Genomic DNA, 18,188 nt, shown 5'->3' with positions numbered 1-18,188 from the left:
TTCTGCAGTTTTCATCATTTACGAAAAGAGCGAAGACTTGGAACCTCGCCGAAGGTCATAAATATTTTCTCCAAAGGACCGGTACGGTTAGTGCACAGTTTGTAAACTTTCGCTTTGAAAATAAACTTACCCTCACCTTGTCTACACTGTCTACAGCATACTAGTACTGTATTAACTCTGAACTTCATATTTTAAAATAAAATGTATGAACGTGTAACTTGTCACGCAAAGACAGCTGGAAAGGAATATACCATGCTGGTAGGCTGCACCGCTAATTGTAGCTGTATTCGAGCTATATAAAAGACAGCTAGAAACGAATTAATACTAGTAACATCACAATGGGAAAGAAACTTATTCAGTGGTGCACACCGTCGAAAACAAAGAAATATTAAAGGAAGTTCTCATTCACCAGATTCACTGCATCAGATGCAACATTCGTCAGTTCGTGTTTAAATGCGTGGCGACCAGTTTGTTTACTAGTTATTAAAAAATAATACGGTCTTCATTTAATAAACAGTTCATCCTTAAATTTCAGCTTTTCTACGACTGACAGGTAGGTACTATAGTATAAGCCCCGCTAAAATAGCTGGAAAGGGAAAGTTTTTTGAAAAATGAATTTTTGACTGCCAGACGCGCTGGCGCCACATGTTTATTTTGTGAAGATTAATTAAACGCCGTGAAAAATAGAATTTGATGTCCAGCGAGCCACTGCATCTTCGGCTACGCAGTCCTCAGTGAATCCTCCAACTTCACAAATTTCTAAAACTTTAAGAAAACGAGCTTTCGCAGAATCAAAAATTGGTCCTTATCGATCTTCCGATCTTGTTGTGAAGACACTGAAATTCGACGAGTGTTCATGCGTGAAGGGATGACTGACGAATGATAATAATTATTTGTAAACTTTCGCTTTCAAAATGAACTTTGCGTTACGTTCAACGCCGTCTTTCTGTTGTTGTACGCCGGTGCGCGTGCGATTATTTATAATTTCTGAATTTTGCATATTTAACTCAGGGTGACACAACAAGTTTGTTAAGAGTTAGTTGTTCCAGTGTTTAATTTGGGTGAAAGTGGTTAAAGAACCACTGTCTTGTCACTAATAAATATATCACATTGAGTTCTTATAAGGTCAATAGATTCTGTCTTTTTCGTTGTTGTTAAAACGCTACCATTGTGACAATGATTCCAAATACAACTAACGGTAACCAGTGAGATAACGCCACTAAAAGAATCACTTTGAGTTCATTGAGATTTTTTTATAATGTTAAGAGTTACTGTTTTTTATCAAAGAGACAATCATGTCAGACATTACGTTAACTTACTAGTAATTAAATTATGTTTGCTGTCTTTGATTTCAACATAACATTGATCAGTAAAATTATCAGGATTGAATTAACACAAAGTGACTACAATATAGTGCAATTATTAACCTGCACACAAGTGACAGACAATAAAAGACGTTGGATTTCAATCTCGACTCACTTGTCTTTCATCAACATGTTCCCTAAGACTTTGCTCTAGCAGCAAAACACATGGACCCATTGGGGCCCTATTTTTATATCTATCTTCATATATTTTTCATTGTGGATATTGTCTGGAACAGGGTACCTATTTTGCACTGTTTGTCTGGAACAGGGTCGCAAATTGAGCCGTTTTTCTCTGGAACAGGTCCAGAGCCTCAGCGACTCAGTGGCACACCCCTTGAGTAAATTTTAGGGAGTACCTCTTCCCCCCCCCCCCCGGGACACGGTAAAAAAAAGTAAGTAACAATATTAAAATTTATAAAAAAAAAAATAAAACGAATATTATATTCTTAGCCTTAAAATTGTACAATGGCTTGAATTCAGGTTTCAACAAAGTGCAAAATAATTAACTGGGGAGCTCCGCTTTTAGGCTTGCCTAAATCTATATATTATTTATTAGATGGGAACAAAATCAAGTTCTTCGCATTCTTCAAGTTTAACGAGAAGTCCATATAAAATTATGGCCCCACGTTCCCTGGTAGACCATTCAAGTTCCTTATTTTTAAAATGCGTGTCGATCTGCTCTGTAGCACCGACTGTCTGTGGTCCATCTTCGTAACTTTTCGGGTTAATGCGCAGCTGAAGAACTGTTTTGGCAGCAAATTTCTTCTTCGTCGATGGGTCTTCAAAACTAGAAATTACACCCATAAACAATGTATTAACAAGTTATCAAATGTGAAGATGTTTCGCCTTAATATCGATTTACTTTGGCTCATTCAGCATTGAAACAGGGCAAACTTGTCAGAAAATGTTTCGAAATCGATATCTTCACATATGAAAATAACTTGTTTTTCTTTTTCACGTGTGAAGATATGATTTTTTCGCGAAAGATTTCCTGGTATTTCACTGATTTTTTTATAATAATATTACATATTCACGGTGATAGTGCGCTACAGATAAAAGACATACACGTGCATCTTAATGGTTCCAGCCCGAAACCTTGTCCCGGCGGGACAGCAGTCGTTCATGGTAATATGCGTATTTTTTCACACTACATGGACTGCCCCAGTACTGCGGTCTTCTACTACATCATAGTTATGAAATCAGTTATTTACACCAGCCAATCATTCGCAAAATACACAAAACTGCACAGCCGGTCCCAGGCCGGCCAGTTTAGCATTTTTCTTCCGTCTGTGTGAACCTGCTTTTTCGGCGCATTCAGAAATCAAAATAAACTGGACCGAATACTAGGTGGCACAGACACTGGGCTCAACGTGGACGAGATCGATCCGATATTTAGGCTAAATTCATTAAGAACCGGTACCGGTCCTTAGTAAACTTAGCCTTGCAATGCAAAATTAGCCTGCAAAGCAGGCGTATTTATAGACTTGTCCCAAGTCGCTCGTTTTTTCTTTGCATCTATAGTTACTTAAATAAAATCGCTTTGAAATCAAGCGAGAGAGACCACTTGAGTAAAATCACCTTTGAAATCGCGCGCGAGAGATCGCGCGTGATTCATTTCTGTGAACACGCGCGCGAAGGAAAACAAACAGTTAGGAAAAGCTCGGACTTGTGTCACTTGCAGGAAATCGATTCTGGCTGACGTTTATTGCCGCGAAAAATTGCATCATGCTTGTGTGCAATGAATTGGTTTCTTTTATCGTATTGACGTCAGTTTCGTGCGCCGTGTGCAGCTGACGCGCGCTGTGGCGTGTGTTAAAATTGCGCTTTTCTTTCCTTTTTTGTGGGAAATCATACTCAAGGCCCTTGATGGCTCTCTCATTTCTGTAAGATTTAAAAGAGACATGCACAAAAAAAGACATTTGTGTTGTTTGTTCTAAAACGGTTTAACTGAGGTGAAAGAGGTGAAAAGTTAAACGCAAGCTTGTCTCGCGAGCAGCGCGCGCTAAGTTGGCGGGCACAGCGCGCTCAGTAAGTTCGCGCGCAATACAATATGATTGACATAATCTCGATGGCGTCACCGGTGGAAAAATCCACCGGTGATGCCATATTTCAGAATTGGCGCGCTGCAGGTGAGACAAGTCGCTCGTTCCGCAACGATCCTCCGCCATTTTGTTTCTCATGCCCGCGCGCGCCCTCCGTTTCTGTATCCAGCGGTCTCCTGCGAATCTAACGAGCGACTTGGAGCAAGTCTAGCGTATTTAGTGACCATATTCGAACGCATTTTGATCGGGCGCCATCTTAGATTCTTACTCGGAAGAGGATTGGGGATTGGAGAAACGTGTCCTAGGGTATTAGGAGTGAGGCCGAAAAGAAGCATGCATACATAAATAAGAAAAATGAATAACAAAACCGAAAAAGGGGACACGGAAAAACCTGCTGGGTTGTGCGTAAATGTCGTGTCCAGCGTATCGAACACTCGGTGATACAAAGATCTGCTTTGTGTTAAATCCTGGCGGTTTTCTATCTTCATTGAAATGTCCTTCCTCCTCGCTTAATTCCCTTCCTCCGAGTGCAATATCCCCTACACAGAGAAATGAAATATGAAGAAAAGTGCTAGATTAAAAAGTATAACGAATCAAAGGAGTCTATTATAATTCTTTAATCTATAGTTTCCCATTTATCTCCCGACGAATTATGGAAAGGAAGGCCCTCAGACAAGCTCAGCAGACCAACTAAAAGGTTAAATGAGTCTTAACTATGGTGATTTAACCTTGGCTAAAACTTGCTGGAAATGTACTGTAATTTCACGCATGTTCCTCCTGGGGGTGAAACAGGTGTGGCCGGTACGCTTCTATGAATTCTAACAAATTGCGCCAACATTTGCATCGATTCAGCAAATGGAAGGTGGGTTTCTTCACTGAACAGTTTGATACTCACGTCTAAGAAAAGAAAAAAGAGCCACACTTTGGTCATTAGCTAATATGCAGTCTCTTGAAAATAGAAGACTTCTGCAGTCGCTATATCTTTTATTTAACTGCGTTAAGAACAACGGACCTAGCTACATTTCAAACTTATTTGAACAACGTACCTTGCGTTATAGCTTAAGGAACGGAGGTCACAACCTTGTCCAACCCTCATATAATAACAGATTTTACCATAATTCTTTTACATATAAATTAACACACTTATGGAACCAACTCCCTGTTTACATCAAACAATCAACGAACTTAAACGATTTTCGCAAAAGGTTGAACACTTTTAATCTTGATAATTTTAAGACAAGCTGTAAATGTAGCCATTGTTTATCTTAGATCTACTTATATTTTAACCCTTTGATGTATTTTTATCAGTTTTTATCCTTGTGCGTTTATATATATTTTATCACTTGATCATTGATTCAAACTAATTATACAGTATGGGGTAAGGGAAGGGGGGTGGTATTAGTATTGTTCTTGTTTTTCATTCTTTTTTTAATGGGTGGGAGAATTTTTTTTTATTTTTTATTTATTTTTTTATATATATATATTTTTAATAGCATATACTTAAGTCTATTTTAATTCACGTTTAGTTCTACGTTTTATACATGAGCCTTTGGCTCGGACATTGAGGGAGACCTCGTCCCACGTATGGACATTAAAATTAAAATTGCAATTGCAATTGCATTGCATATCGATAACTAAATCAGGGATGGCATTTTTGCAAGCACAGGATAAACTTTGCAAGGTGGAAATTGTTTGAGGAGGTTCAGGATTTGTTCTGCACGCCAGACACTAGCCTAGCAATATGAATCAAGGCTAACCCAGTGAAAATATCGTGCATTGATCAAATTTAATTGCAAATTAGATTAAAAACAAAAATCAAATCAGAAGATCTCCCCCCTGAATTTCCTACAAATAAACGCTAAAAACCTGCAGGTATACGTTACAAAACTTGGTACAAGAAACATAATAAAGAGAATAAACTGCATACAATGTTAGAAAAACAGTTCCTTCTATCATCTTAACTGAGCATGGACAAAAGAGGATATTGTGCTGGTCGCCTTTGAGCACCTTGGGTACCTAAACACTTAAATTATTGCATTTTTCGAACAGTGGATTGCGATGAAATGCACAACTTTTTCTCTGAGTTTTCAAAAGAAGCCGGAACGCTCACAGGAATTGAAGGAAGTAAATTAGCACATTTATGGTAAAACACACACACACAGATATAAATAATTATAAACCTGGAATAAGAAGATCGCCACATTTAAGGATTGCATTGACGCTTGACAGTCTTGTGCCATGGAATGCTACGTGCCATTTGTCAAACACACCAAGGGCAGAAGCTCGAGGTTGCTCCCTAAAAATATATGTATGTTTAAAAGGAAGAAAACTTCACGAATTCACCTATCCGACTTATCTCGTAGAAATTCAAAGAAGAGTATTGAAATCATTGTAGGAACACACTGATTTACTCGTAAACTACATAATTATTTTAGTGTTTGTTTGGAGTTGGTCCTTCAGTGTGTGCCGTGTTGCTATAATTATGAAATGGGAAATATATGTGTGAGAAATTCGAACTTCCAATTGGGCTTCAACTTCAAAAGTGTCTACAACATTATTATGAAGTTTTACTACTCTATTCTCAACTCTGAATGTAGCTTAAACTTATCAAGCGGTATATTTACTTGAGCCCAAATCGACACCATCCTATTGGAATCCCATAGGCCTTTGGAGGATCCCCGCGAGTGTAGTAGAGCTTATCGCCCCGGGCTTCGTGACACTCAGTACAGTAACACATGTCGTAGTTTGGATCAAAGAATGCATCTGAAAGAAAGTCAATTGATGGTAAATGATATGTGCCAAGCAACTGTAGTGTATGTCCATGTATGGTATTTCCTTATTTGGAAGTGACCATGAGCTTTTCACAAGGAGGCCATCTTGAATGGCGGACTAAAACGTTATGTTGTTAAATCGTGTCTCTGTTTGTTCTGCAAATGCTAAATTTTGCCGACGAGGATGGCGGTCACATTAAGTGGATAACCTTGTATCTCTCCTTTCTGGGGCGGATCCAGGGGTGGTTCGGGTGGTTCGGTCGAACCCCCTAAACTGAAAGAAAAAACATTCTAACACGAGCGGTTTCTGACGAAAAAACATAAGTGAACGAAACAAAATGCCAGTCTAATTTTTTTTTACATAAGCGCTTCCTTCCATTGATGCGGGCACAAATGTAGACATTGCTTAAGTCTCCGAGATGTATATGTCAGCTCTCCCAAGCCCACAGACTCTCGACATTGAACATGATCGTTGGATGAGAAACTGGCAATCATGGCAATCAAAATGATCAAACCAGACGCGCTTCAACCTGCCTTACAGCTTCGAAGAAACTCAATTTGCTTTTGTTCAAATTTCCCTTAGGTTAACAATTGACAACTTTATTAATTACACATTCTGTCTATCTACATGCTCGTGATCCAGAAATCTTTCCGAACATCCACCTGTTGTTGCGAATTGCATGTATAATTCCGCTCAAGCAGCACTTTAAAACTAGTCAAGCGTTACCTTTACTGTAGACCACGATGACAGCCGAGAGACTCCTTGGCCTGACTTCAATGAGTATTCATATGCATTATGAAAAGCCTGTCGATTACGAAGCTATAGTTCCTAAATTAGCCGAACAACAACCTCGTAGAATGTTACTCGTTAATCCCATTTTTGAGGAGTCTTAAGCGTGACTTTTTAGAACACATTAAATAGCGAAGACAACTTATATTACAGTGATTTTAGTTTCATTTTGTAGGTGTCAGTTGATTGTTGTAAAGTCTTAAACGTAGTCCATAGCTTTAAAAATAGATGGTTTGTTGAGTTATAAACCGTCCACAATCATCCCTCAAAACGATGGAAATCGCATTTCCGAGGACTTAAATTTCAAAATTTCCCGGGGGAGCATGCCCCCGGACCGCCCCAGATGGGCCCGCCTTCAGCGGTCCCATTTGTTCGAACCCCCCTTCTCGAAATCCTGGATCCGCCCCAGCCTTTCGACTGCATTGGAGAACCGGCCACACTAGCACAGCGCTTTGACAAGTGGAAAGCTGAGTTCGAACTGTATGTGGCAGCTTCCAAAGTAGAAAACAAACTGCAAAAGCAAGCTTTACTCTTGCATCTCGCTGGCCCAGGAGTCCGTGAAATCTTCGTAGTCAGTCGAAGTGCGAGGTGACGCTTAAGAGTTCGATAAAGCGCTGACATTTCAAAGTTAAGAAGAATGTAACTCTAGCGAGACAAAAACTGCTTGCAAGCAAACCAAATCCGGGCGAAACGATCAACAACTTCGTTACGCTCTTAAAAAGTTTGGCAAAACACTGCGACTATGGCGAACAACCAGGTGACAGATATTGTAATTTTGCATGTCACGAATAAGGAAATGAAAAGCAAATTTTACTGCGAAGAAAGCCTTAGTCTGACCAGACTTCTGGAAATGGTGAGCACCTATCACCATAAGGATGTCATGGTTCTCGTTAGCAAAGAGCCTGTGAATCGTACCTGGGAAAGCCGAAGTAAGGGCGATAAAGGAGCGAAGGCCAAGCAGCCATGGCAGGGCAAATGTTGGAGATGCGATAAGCCAAGTCACATTGTAGTTTCTCGTAACCATACTTGCAGCAAATGTGGAAATCGTGGGCACATGGAGGTCTGTTGTCGCACGAAACAGGATAAACAGGGCAAGGGAAAAGGCAAATCTGGAAGAAAACGAGAAGGCGTACGAACCATAGGCGACCAGCCTGACCAAGGTGACGTGGAAGGAAGTGAAGTAAGTGAAGGTGATAGATTCTTTGTCTTCAGCGCCTCCGAAGGTGAGTCAAACACGTTACCTCTTATGTTTGAAAGTGAACTTGTCAGTGTCATCATAGACTCAGGTGCTACCTGCAACTTAATGTATGAGCAAGTGTTTGATAAAGTGTGCAAAGGAAAGCTAGAGTTGTTAGAGACGGTCAGGAAAGTTTATGCTTATGCATCTCAGGAGCCATTAAAGCTTAATGGAAAATGCATGTTGAACATTAGTGTACCTGATACACAAACTTCGTTGAAAGCTGAGTTCTTCGTAATGCCGGGCACCGCAGACACGTTGCTGGGCAGAAGCTCTTCTGAAAAATTAAATTTCCTGAAAGTAGGTGTGTCCGTAAATGCTTGTGAATCCAAAAACATTACTGATAAGAAGGCTGCTCTAAAGTCAAAGTACCCACATGTGATTACTGCATGTAGACGAAAGTGTCACCCCAGTTGCTCAAGTCATACGAAAAATTCCGTTCAGCAGAAAACAAAAGGTTGTTGACAAAACTAGAACATTGAAGCGCTTGATGTGATAAAGGAAGTGAACGGTCCCAAAAGTTGAATCAATCCCTTTGTTAGTGTCGAAAAGCCAAATGGCGATGTTTGCATAAGCTTATACATGAGGCAGGCCAATCGAGCGATACTAAAAGAGAAACAGCCTGTGCCTACCATTGAAGAGACACTGCAAGAAATTTCAGGGGCAAAAGTGTTCTCCAAGTTAGATTTGAACATGACATTTCACCAAGTAGAGCTTGCTCCGGAGTCAAGAGACATAACCACTTTTGCAGGACCTAATGGTCTGTATCGCTACAAGTGTCTGATATTTGGTGTCACTTTGGCCACTGAGAAATTTCAACACATCATCCGGCAGGTACTCAAAGATTGTCCTTCTGCTCACAATATTCATGATGACATCCGTGTAGTTGGCGTTTCTGAAGAACAGCATAATGAAAGGTCGAATCAAAGCTGATCAAGTGATGACGAAAACTAGAAGAGAGTGGCTTAACACTGAATAACGACAAGTGCCAGATCGGTGTGAGTAGTATGGAGTACCTTGGTAACTTATTAACTGACAAGGAATTGCAAGTTTCTGGTGACAGAGTCGAAGAAATTGTGCAAGACTAAAGGACCAGTAAGAGCTGCGAAACTTCCTTGGTTTGGCACACTATTATGAAGTTTCATTCCAAGCTTTGCGATCATTGCCAGCCCACTCTGGGATCTGACCAAGTCAAGTCAAGTGGAAACGGGACAGTGCTGAAGAGAAGGCTTCCCAAGCAGTCAAACTGCAGATTACGCATGAACCAGTCATGGCATTCTTCAAACAAGGAGCGGAGACCCGTGTCACCACAGACGCCTTACTAGTGGTATCGGGGCTGTCTTGGAACAGAAGCAAGATGATGGCCTGTACAGACCTGTACACTATGCTAGTCGAACACTAACTCCAGCCGAAAGCAGATATTCTCAATTTGAGAGGGAGGCACTGGCGGTGAAGAAGGAATGTGAAAAATTCTTCCTGTAAATCCATGGAAATTAGTTCGAAATTTGCACTGACCATAAGCCGCTTCTCGCTGTGTTTGGTCCCCATTCAAAACCACCTTCAGCAAGAATTGAAAGATGGATAATATACATGCATCAGTTCACGTTTAGCATGAGACACATCCCTGGCAGAGAAAACACCGCTGACGCATTGAACAGATTGCCAGTAGATAGTGCTCCTGATGCATCCATCAAACAGACAGAAGAATATGCACGCAGCATAGTTGCTGATGCCATACCTGCAGCACTAGCACCTCGCCAAGTTGAGAGAGAATCAGAACGACACCTAACCCTGTAGCTGGTTCGACAGGTCATAACCTTTGGTTTACTCCAGGGAACAACCTACAAAGCCGTTAAAGATGAACTCTAGAAAATGGGACAGCTGGTTATGAGAGGAAACAAAGTTGTCATTCCAGAAAAGTTGTGGAATCAGACCATTCAAATTGCTCATGTGGGCCACCAAGGGATGGTGCGAACAAAATCTCGATTAAGAGAGAAATTGTGGTGGCCAGACCTTAACAAACAAGTTAAACAATTAATCCGAGCCTGCCACCCATGCCAACTGGCTGAACCCATAATACAGTTATCTGGGACCTTTGTTTTATCGTTGATGACTTTTGAGCAATTCTGAGAATCCTCTTAAAAAAAAAGGTCCGGTCTGAAGGGAACTCAATAATTTTTAGTCAATCGATGTGTCACTGAGTTTCTTATGGCCGCATGCGATTTACAAAACCACCGTGTTTTTTATTATCATCGTCATCATTTCAGAATAAAAATGAGCTAATAAACAGCATTTCGTAAATAAAACAGTCCAGTTTTCCGTTGCATTTCTTTAGGACGGAAAAGTTACTGGTAAGGTCGCCGATGTTATTAAGGCCTCGACCGTTTTTTAAATGCTTTCGCGTTGCGGAGAACCCGCACTGTTGGTTAATTAAAGATGGGTTTGGTTAACGCATCTTAAGGTTTTCACAGATATTGCGACTTTTAAAAATACTGGTTGAAGCGTGTGATCGATTTTCTTGCTCAGGTCTGATAGTTGTTTTTCACTGCTTCGGCCGATGTTTGTTTTTTAATAATAATAATAATTATTATTATTATTATGATAATAATAATAAATTTATAATAATCGTAATAATAATAATAATTAATATGGCACAAATTAACATCTAAATATGATCAAATGCGTCTTGGTCCAAAAGCCTTGGCAGTTAGCAGTCAATTTTCAATTTTGCGCTCGCGATATTTTCGACACCAAAACGTGGGGGGCTGACCCCCCCCCCCCCCCACACACACACCCCCCAAAAAACCGGTTCATTTAAGGGAGTTTCAGCTCCCCTGCTCCGCCTCCTATGACTGTTAGAAGGTCCAAGTCTTGTGTTCACCTGTGGAAATTACACTAATAGTCACCTTTAGTTTTAGCCGGTTTCTATTGCAATATTATTAATTATTAATCTAACAATAATTTGTAATACCTGCAAGCTCAAGAGAGGACAGGAATTTGCGACATATGTTTTGAAAGTCACAACTTGGCCGTCGTTCTGTAAATGTGGAAGCTGTGTGAAAGAAAAAAAAAAGTTAAAGATTCCGGCAAATCTGTTTTCTTGTGAGAGGTATTGTTTGGTCAGTACTAATATACTTTATATTAGTTTAAAATATGGTTGTAAATCAGTTTTTTTAATGTTATAAACTCTACATGTGATTAGTTTTAGCAACTATTTTTTAAACAATTTTAGCATTTCTAAGAATTTTTATTCTATCATTGTAAATAGTTTTATCAATAATTTTTTATAGACAATTTATTGTATTTATTGTTGGTTTTTTTCATTGTCTCTGAAAAGCCCCCATGGGGAGATGACAATAAAATTTGTATTGTATTGTTGTATCTGACCTAAAATATGTTAAAAGTTCTACTTAATTTTTTGGCACCTTATAATTATTATATATACTTTAATTGGCCAATTTTAAAATTTTATTAATAGCCTATCACAAGTCCTATGGGAAATACTCTAATGGTGTTGAACAGTTTTTAAAATCTCTCTGCCAACAAATTTAAACCGCAATTTGGTATATTTTTACGCTTCAGGAATCAAGTGAAAATTAAAAAGGTTCCCAATGTAAATGTCATTTTCCCAATGAGCAAACGAGTAGCGTCCAAATTTTGAAAGTTGCAAAAACTACAAAACCGCGCGCTGCAAGGATAATTACGAAATCTAGCTATGTTGCTAATGCAGATCCTCTCCTTGCTCTCCTTGACATGCTTCAGGGATGGGACAGGATCTCAGTTAGCCGAACAAAACAAATGGCAGTTATCATGTTTAGAACACTAAACAGACCTCTAAACAAACTAACGCCCCCATACATGCAAGATCTGTTCTCTGCTCGTGATTTTTTCTACAGTATCTGTAACTCTGAGAACATCCTGCAAGTACCTAAACCAAGAACTAATTATCTTAAACGCAGTTTTGGTTATTCCGGGGCGGTTCTTTGGAATAGACTACCATCTAAACTACTTAAGCCATTAACCCTTGCAAGATTTAGAAAGGAAATTAATGACTTTTACTCCTCAACGGGCACCCACACGGCAAACACGTAAAAGAGTATTCTAGGAATTTTTTATCATTTTTTACTGATGTTTCAACCGTGTTTAAATAACGTTTTGTCAATGTCAATTGTTTTGCACATATGTAAGATTATTTTAATTTATAAGAAGGTGTAATGGACCGAGTCCCTTTAGGGGCATTAAGAACGTAAAGAATCGTAAAGTAAAGCGGTAATTGTTTTAGTCTTAAGTGAGTTACAAGTACAAGGTCCTTTTACAAGTATCTTTCACGGGAGTGACAAATAGAATTGTGAGTAGAAATTATTGTATAACAATAACATTTACCGTCGAGTTCAAGATTTATGGCGAGCTTTTTTGAGACGTATCAAGTTATATTTTTGTTTGTTTGTTATAGTTTAACTATTGAGTACGATTAAAGAGAAATTTAAGAGTCACAATTTCCCGTAAAGCAGTGTGGAGTTACTTCTAATATCTCATCCTCGAACCGGCACAGTGTTCGAAACATTAATGTCTCAACACATAACACTACTTTAATCAATTGCCTAAATATCCAAATATCAAGTTCTGATCATTTCCTAAGTTCAGAAGGTCGACCCTCATCCTGTCAGTTTTTAAACTGCGTTTTTCCTTCACCAAGTTCATTTTAACACTGGCTTGTTCTAAAATTCAGGCACTGAAAGTATGGGCATTGAAGCATCAACAATCTGTTTTCTTAACATTCCGCCAAACACTCCGTACCCCTCCCCCCCACGCCTGGTTAATGTTGTTTTGCCGGTTAAAAAATGTCAGACGAAATATCAACACCCTGAACCAACACTGAAGGTGGATTTCCACTGACGCGTATTTTTTTACGTGCGTAAAAAAATTTAGAGACAATGCATGAACGACTTGCGTCAACGTGTGCGCAAGTCTTTCATACATTGTCGCTAATTTTTTTACGCCCGTAAAAAATTACGCGTCAGTGGAAATCCACCTTGACACTGACACTGAAGGAAAGATTTTTTTTGTTGGTAATTTGTTGGTCATTTGTCTCAGTTATAGTTCTGTGAGGTTTGTTAGTTTGAATGATTGATTAAGTTGTAAGAACGATTCTCAAATTAAAATTACCAAAAAATACACTAAACATGACTTGCCATGAAACTGGTTTTCAAGCTCATCAATAATCTCTTCCATATCTGGTCTCCATGCAGGCTTGTGTCGTAGACATGGGATTATCAGGTGGGACCGAAGCCTCCGGTTCTTAAAGCGTTTGACTTGTCCATCACGCCTTTGTGGATCTGGCAATTCCCGGATGTGCATTTCACAGATAAGAACACCAAAACTGTAAACATCGCCCTAAAAACAGAGCCAAACACAATGCTGCGTTTAAACCAGCAGTCTTTCTCGCACAAACAACGAAAGACGAGGGGAAATAGCCTCGTGATTCCTTATTGAAAACCACGCTTAACCACCACAAGAGTTATTTAGTTACAGGCAATGTATGGACACGTGCACAGAATTGATAACTTTTTCGGCTTTTAAACGATCCACACAAAAAAGAAAAATGTGGTTTAACAGGAGTTAAACAGAGATACTATACACCAAATTTGAGATTGAAAGGTGTGATATTCGAGCTGTAGAATCATTAAATCTCTTAGTTAGCACTGCTAGCGGTCAAAGGACTTTTCAATATAGAGCGACCTCTCTGTGGAATGAGTTGCAGCCTGCAGTCAAACATAGCCCATCTGTGACGGATTTCAAGCGCCTACTCAGGCGAAAGCATTTTAGTGACTGTTTTATTTAATTTATATTCAATCTTTGTCTTCTTTTCACGTCATTATTGTCATGTGTGATAAAGCTTTCTGCTTTTTTTTTAATTTTGTAATGTACTTAGACCCTGAAAAGCCCCGTGGGGACGAGCTAATAAAGTCTGTACGTTGGTAAGTATGCATGGCACATTGTACAAAATAACTCTAAAACGGCAGGAATCAACATTGGAGATCCGTCTTCTACGCCGTTCCACATTTGAGTAATTTTTAATTTCTTCATTTTGCACATCTCCAGCCGATATTTAAGACGACCGAACTTTAATAAAGCAGGCATGAAAGAAATAATTGATAATTAATGCTGAATAAAAAGTACCTAGCTACCTACCTTACAGCTGATAATTTGAATCTCTGCTCCATCAAGGGCCTCAGGTGCGCAGTATTTCACAGCTCCAGGATGGTCTCTGGTGCATTGCCTGACGAAGTTAGCAGTGCCATAATCCGACACTTTGCCTCTCCATTGGTCACCCTGTCGCCATAGCAACACATTTGCACTACTGATGTAACAGTGGATGATGGGTTTGGGTTTGTTTTGGTGAAGATAGTTTAGCGCTTGAGCTACATCCAGCGAAATGACTGAAATTTCTCCTTCAGTGAGTGGCCGCTCTTCATACAGTGATCTCAAGCTACGATCCATGAGCTCCGTCACTAGCAATAGCCCTTTATCATCGTTGGTTGCTCCAATAAACTGCAACAAGCAAGGATGGCGGCATCTTGAAGCAATTCCCACTTCTCGCTCAAAAATTGTCCTACTGTGAGGAGACAGAAGGACTTCATGGATTTGTTTTACAGCAACGTTACTGCGGCGAAATTTTCCTTGAACAACTCTTCCCCATGCTCCAAACCCAAGCTCTTCTTCTGTCATTTGAATTTCTTTTCGATTTATTACCCAGTCGTTTGGAATTGTACGTCGATTCTCACTGGAGTAAGTTCGGTCTAGTTCATTGACACGATCTCTCATCGTGCCCACTTGTCTTTGGAGATCACTTACTTGTTCGTCCTTTTCGTGTAATTGTTCTTCCAGGTGAGTCACTTGCTCTGTCTTCAATGCCAGTCCTTGCTCTTTTGTTCTTAAGTCACTTTCCAGCTCAGAAACTTGTCCCTGTGTTCGTCGTAACTGTTCCTGTAAAGTTTCATTTTCAGCTGTTATTGCTTGTATTTGTTCTTGGCAGCTATTCAATGTTTTTTCCACTTGTTCCTCCTTCCTCTCATTTTGTTCTAATTGTTCTCTTATTGTGTCCATCCGTCTTTGCATATCAATAATTTGTTGGTGTTTTTCTTGTGATTGCTCTTGTATGCCAGTTAACTGACTTTGCAGATCACTAACACGTTGCTTTTGCACTGTTAGCTGTTGCTCTAAGGTCCCAACGTCTTTGTCTTTTCTTCGTAATTGTTCTTGCAAGTTATTCAGTTGCTCTTGCTTCTGTACCAGTTGTTCGTTTTTGCTCTGTTGCACTCTTAAGTGACCCTGCAATTTATCTTTATCTCTTTTTATTCCTTTTAATTGTTTTTGCATTTTTTCTAACTCTTGCTCTTTTGCGTTCAAATCTGCCTCCAGCTGAGTACATTGCTGATATTTTTCCCTTTCTATATCTCTTTCTTGTAATTTTTGTTTCAAGACTGCCAACTCCTCTTCTTTAGTTTTTAACTGCCCTTGTAGACTGTGAACTCGTTTACCTTCCTCTCCTATCTGTGTCTTTAAGGATGCTTTTTCAGCATCGTTTCTCTTCAATTGTAGTTTTAGATCAGTCAATTCTTTTTGTTTCGCCTCCAACTGTTGTTCTCTTATTATTAACTGCCTATCCAGCTGACTAACCTGCTGGTGTTTTACCTTTAATTGCTCGTGTTCATTTTCTGTGTCCCCTTTTCCTAATTCTCTTTGTATGTAAGCAAATTGATGCTGATTTTGTGGCAGTTGATGCTTGTGTGCACCTAACTCACTTTCCAGTTTATAAGCTCGATTTTGTTCTCCTTTTAACTGTTTTTCAACCTTTTTCGTACATTTCTGTTTTTCTTGTAACTGTTTTAGCAGGTTAGTAATTTGAGTTGGTAAGTCTTTTGTCTGTCTAGTTGTGTCTCTAAATTGACCTTGCTGATAAGTAACACTTAGTTCTTCAGTGTCTTTTTCCTTTAATTGTTCTTGCAGTTTTCTTGGCTGTTCTTGCATATCTACACGCTCTGTGTCTAAACGACTTAGTTTTTTATCTTTAGTGCCTAGCTCAGTCTTTAGATTTTGTACTTGTCCACGCAAAATTTTTACTTGCTTTTTCTCTTCTGACCTTTGTATTTCCAAATATCTTAGACGTTCTTGTTGAACTGCTTTCTCTGTCTCTTGTTTTGTTAACTGCTCTTTTGAAATTTTAAATTGCTGTTGCAATTCACGATTATCTATCAGTTGTTGTTCCATGTCACTCCGTAAGTCAGTAATTTGTAGGTCCTTCACATTCAATTGTCTTCTTAGGTCAGAAATAGCCTTTTCATGATTCACTCGCATCTCTTTCATATCTTCATTCCTGGTTAACTGGTTTTCCAAGTTAGTGACTTCCTCGTCCATTTGCACTCTCACCCGTAGTTCTTCTTTCTGGAGTGTAGGTAATGTTTGTCCCATCTCGTTCAATTTGGTCTGTCTTTTTCGCACTTGGTACTACTTCGAAAATTTCTGTTAATATATTACTCACTTTTCAGTTTTCATTTTAATCTTGCACGGGTTTCGTGTCTAACTCAAACGTTGCTTCTTTTTTACTTGTAATGCTCTTCTTGTTTCTCTTTGGAAAACTTGGTCTTTAGTCTTGAACTGTTAAACCTTGCGCGATGGTAACGAAAACAAAATGAAAATTGATTTAAATCAAGCAATAACACATGATGACACATGAATACACCCACCAAATGTCACTTCTTAATTTAATCCGAAACATGTTTAGAATAAACATGTTTCAACGAAACATGTTTCAACTAAACTTGCTTGTAATTGCATCGTTCACATTAGGTGTCATTTTCAAACACTTTTCATGCCTCGTGTGTAATTTATGTGGTTTTGCGGTTCTTGCATAAATCTGGTACACTTGAACCGAAAAATATAGCTCGAAATTACAATAAAGTTTCCATTAGCTTTGTGAAAAAATAAAGACTTACTAAGAGAAGATTCTTTTAAGCCCCCCACTTCAAGTCACTAGTCAGCGCCCCCCCCCCCCCCCCAACTTGGAAAAATGCTCCGCCGTCCCTGACTTTCTGTGTATTTTCAAGCTCTTCGATGGAGCAGGACTTTCAAGCGGTGTTTAGCAAGGAGATAGTATTGCCAGTATTTGTGCTTTCTTCGGTAAAAGAAGAATTTTTTGTGTTGTGAATGCTGTGCGCTTGTATCCGCCGTCGTAAACTTTCGTAGCGATGTTCTGCCAAAAACTCTGCTTTCTACCCATCGCCGATAATTCCTGTTGTATCGCTTCATTAGCCCATATTTTAAATAAACATTTGGTCTCATAGAAGCTCATAGTAGAAGGCCCAATTTTGAAGCTTTTAGGCACTCGTCTCCTCACCGCATAGCCGCCATTTTTAACGTGTTTAGTCTGATCATGATTGAAACTACCTCGTGCGGTTGTTTCAATCATGATCAGACTAATCATGTTTCAATCATGATTCGCGCAATGCACTGCCTGATGTAAACACTTTTTACAACAAAACATGTTTCATTCATGATCAGACTAATCATGTTTCGCCCAAGTGTGAACACAGCTTTATACTCCTGGATTTATTCTGTTTTAGTGCCATTTTCTTGTTGCCATACAATCTTACAGAAATCTTGAAAATTACCGTCAAGGAAACTGCATATCAGCAAATGTTAAACTATGCAGACTAAAGCCTAGTTTACACTAGCAATTTTATTTGCTTGTGTAGATAAGAAAAAAATGGCCAATTTTTATGTGACAAACATAGTTGTTGTGTGACAAGCTGGCGTGTTAGCTTTTATGATATGTGACAAATACGCGGTCTGATGGAAGATGGCCTTGGAAAGAAAAAAATAGGGCGTCTGGGAATTCGGAAGTTTTCGGGACGACATCAGACTAGGTATATTTTTTTCTGTTCTAGACCTCCTACCAGCAGACCGCGTACTTTAAGTTAAAAT

General features: G+C 39.2%; 2 protein-coding genes across 2 annotated transcripts in view; both read right to left on the bottom strand.

Moving 5' to 3' along the window:
• Positions 1–18,188, bottom strand: part of LOC144651479 (uncharacterized) — a 111,557-nt gene that overhangs the window by 5,669 nt on the left and 87,700 nt on the right. The window lies entirely within an intron of this gene.
• LOC144648153 (uncharacterized) lies at positions 1,917–16,676 on the bottom strand. The gene is made up of 7 exons (XM_078507783.1): positions 14,397–16,676; positions 13,397–13,598; positions 11,176–11,256; positions 6,031–6,169; positions 5,587–5,702; positions 3,798–3,945; positions 1,917–2,151 (listed from the first exon to the last, which is right to left on the bottom strand). Exons 1-7 carry the CDS (start codon positions 16,674–16,676, stop codon positions 1,917–1,919), a joined length of 3,201 nt encoding a protein of 1,066 aa, XP_078363909.1.

The sequence above is a fragment of the Oculina patagonica genome, chromosome 4 (genome assembly GCF_052425735.1).
Source record: "Oculina patagonica isolate OP01 chromosome 4, crgOcupat, whole genome shotgun sequence".
In the NCBI taxonomy this organism is placed as follows: Eukaryota; Metazoa; Cnidaria; class Anthozoa; order Scleractinia; family Oculinidae; genus Oculina; species Oculina patagonica.
Note: the sequence above shows the minus strand (reverse complement) of the source record. Positions and strands in the feature narration are given on the sequence as shown.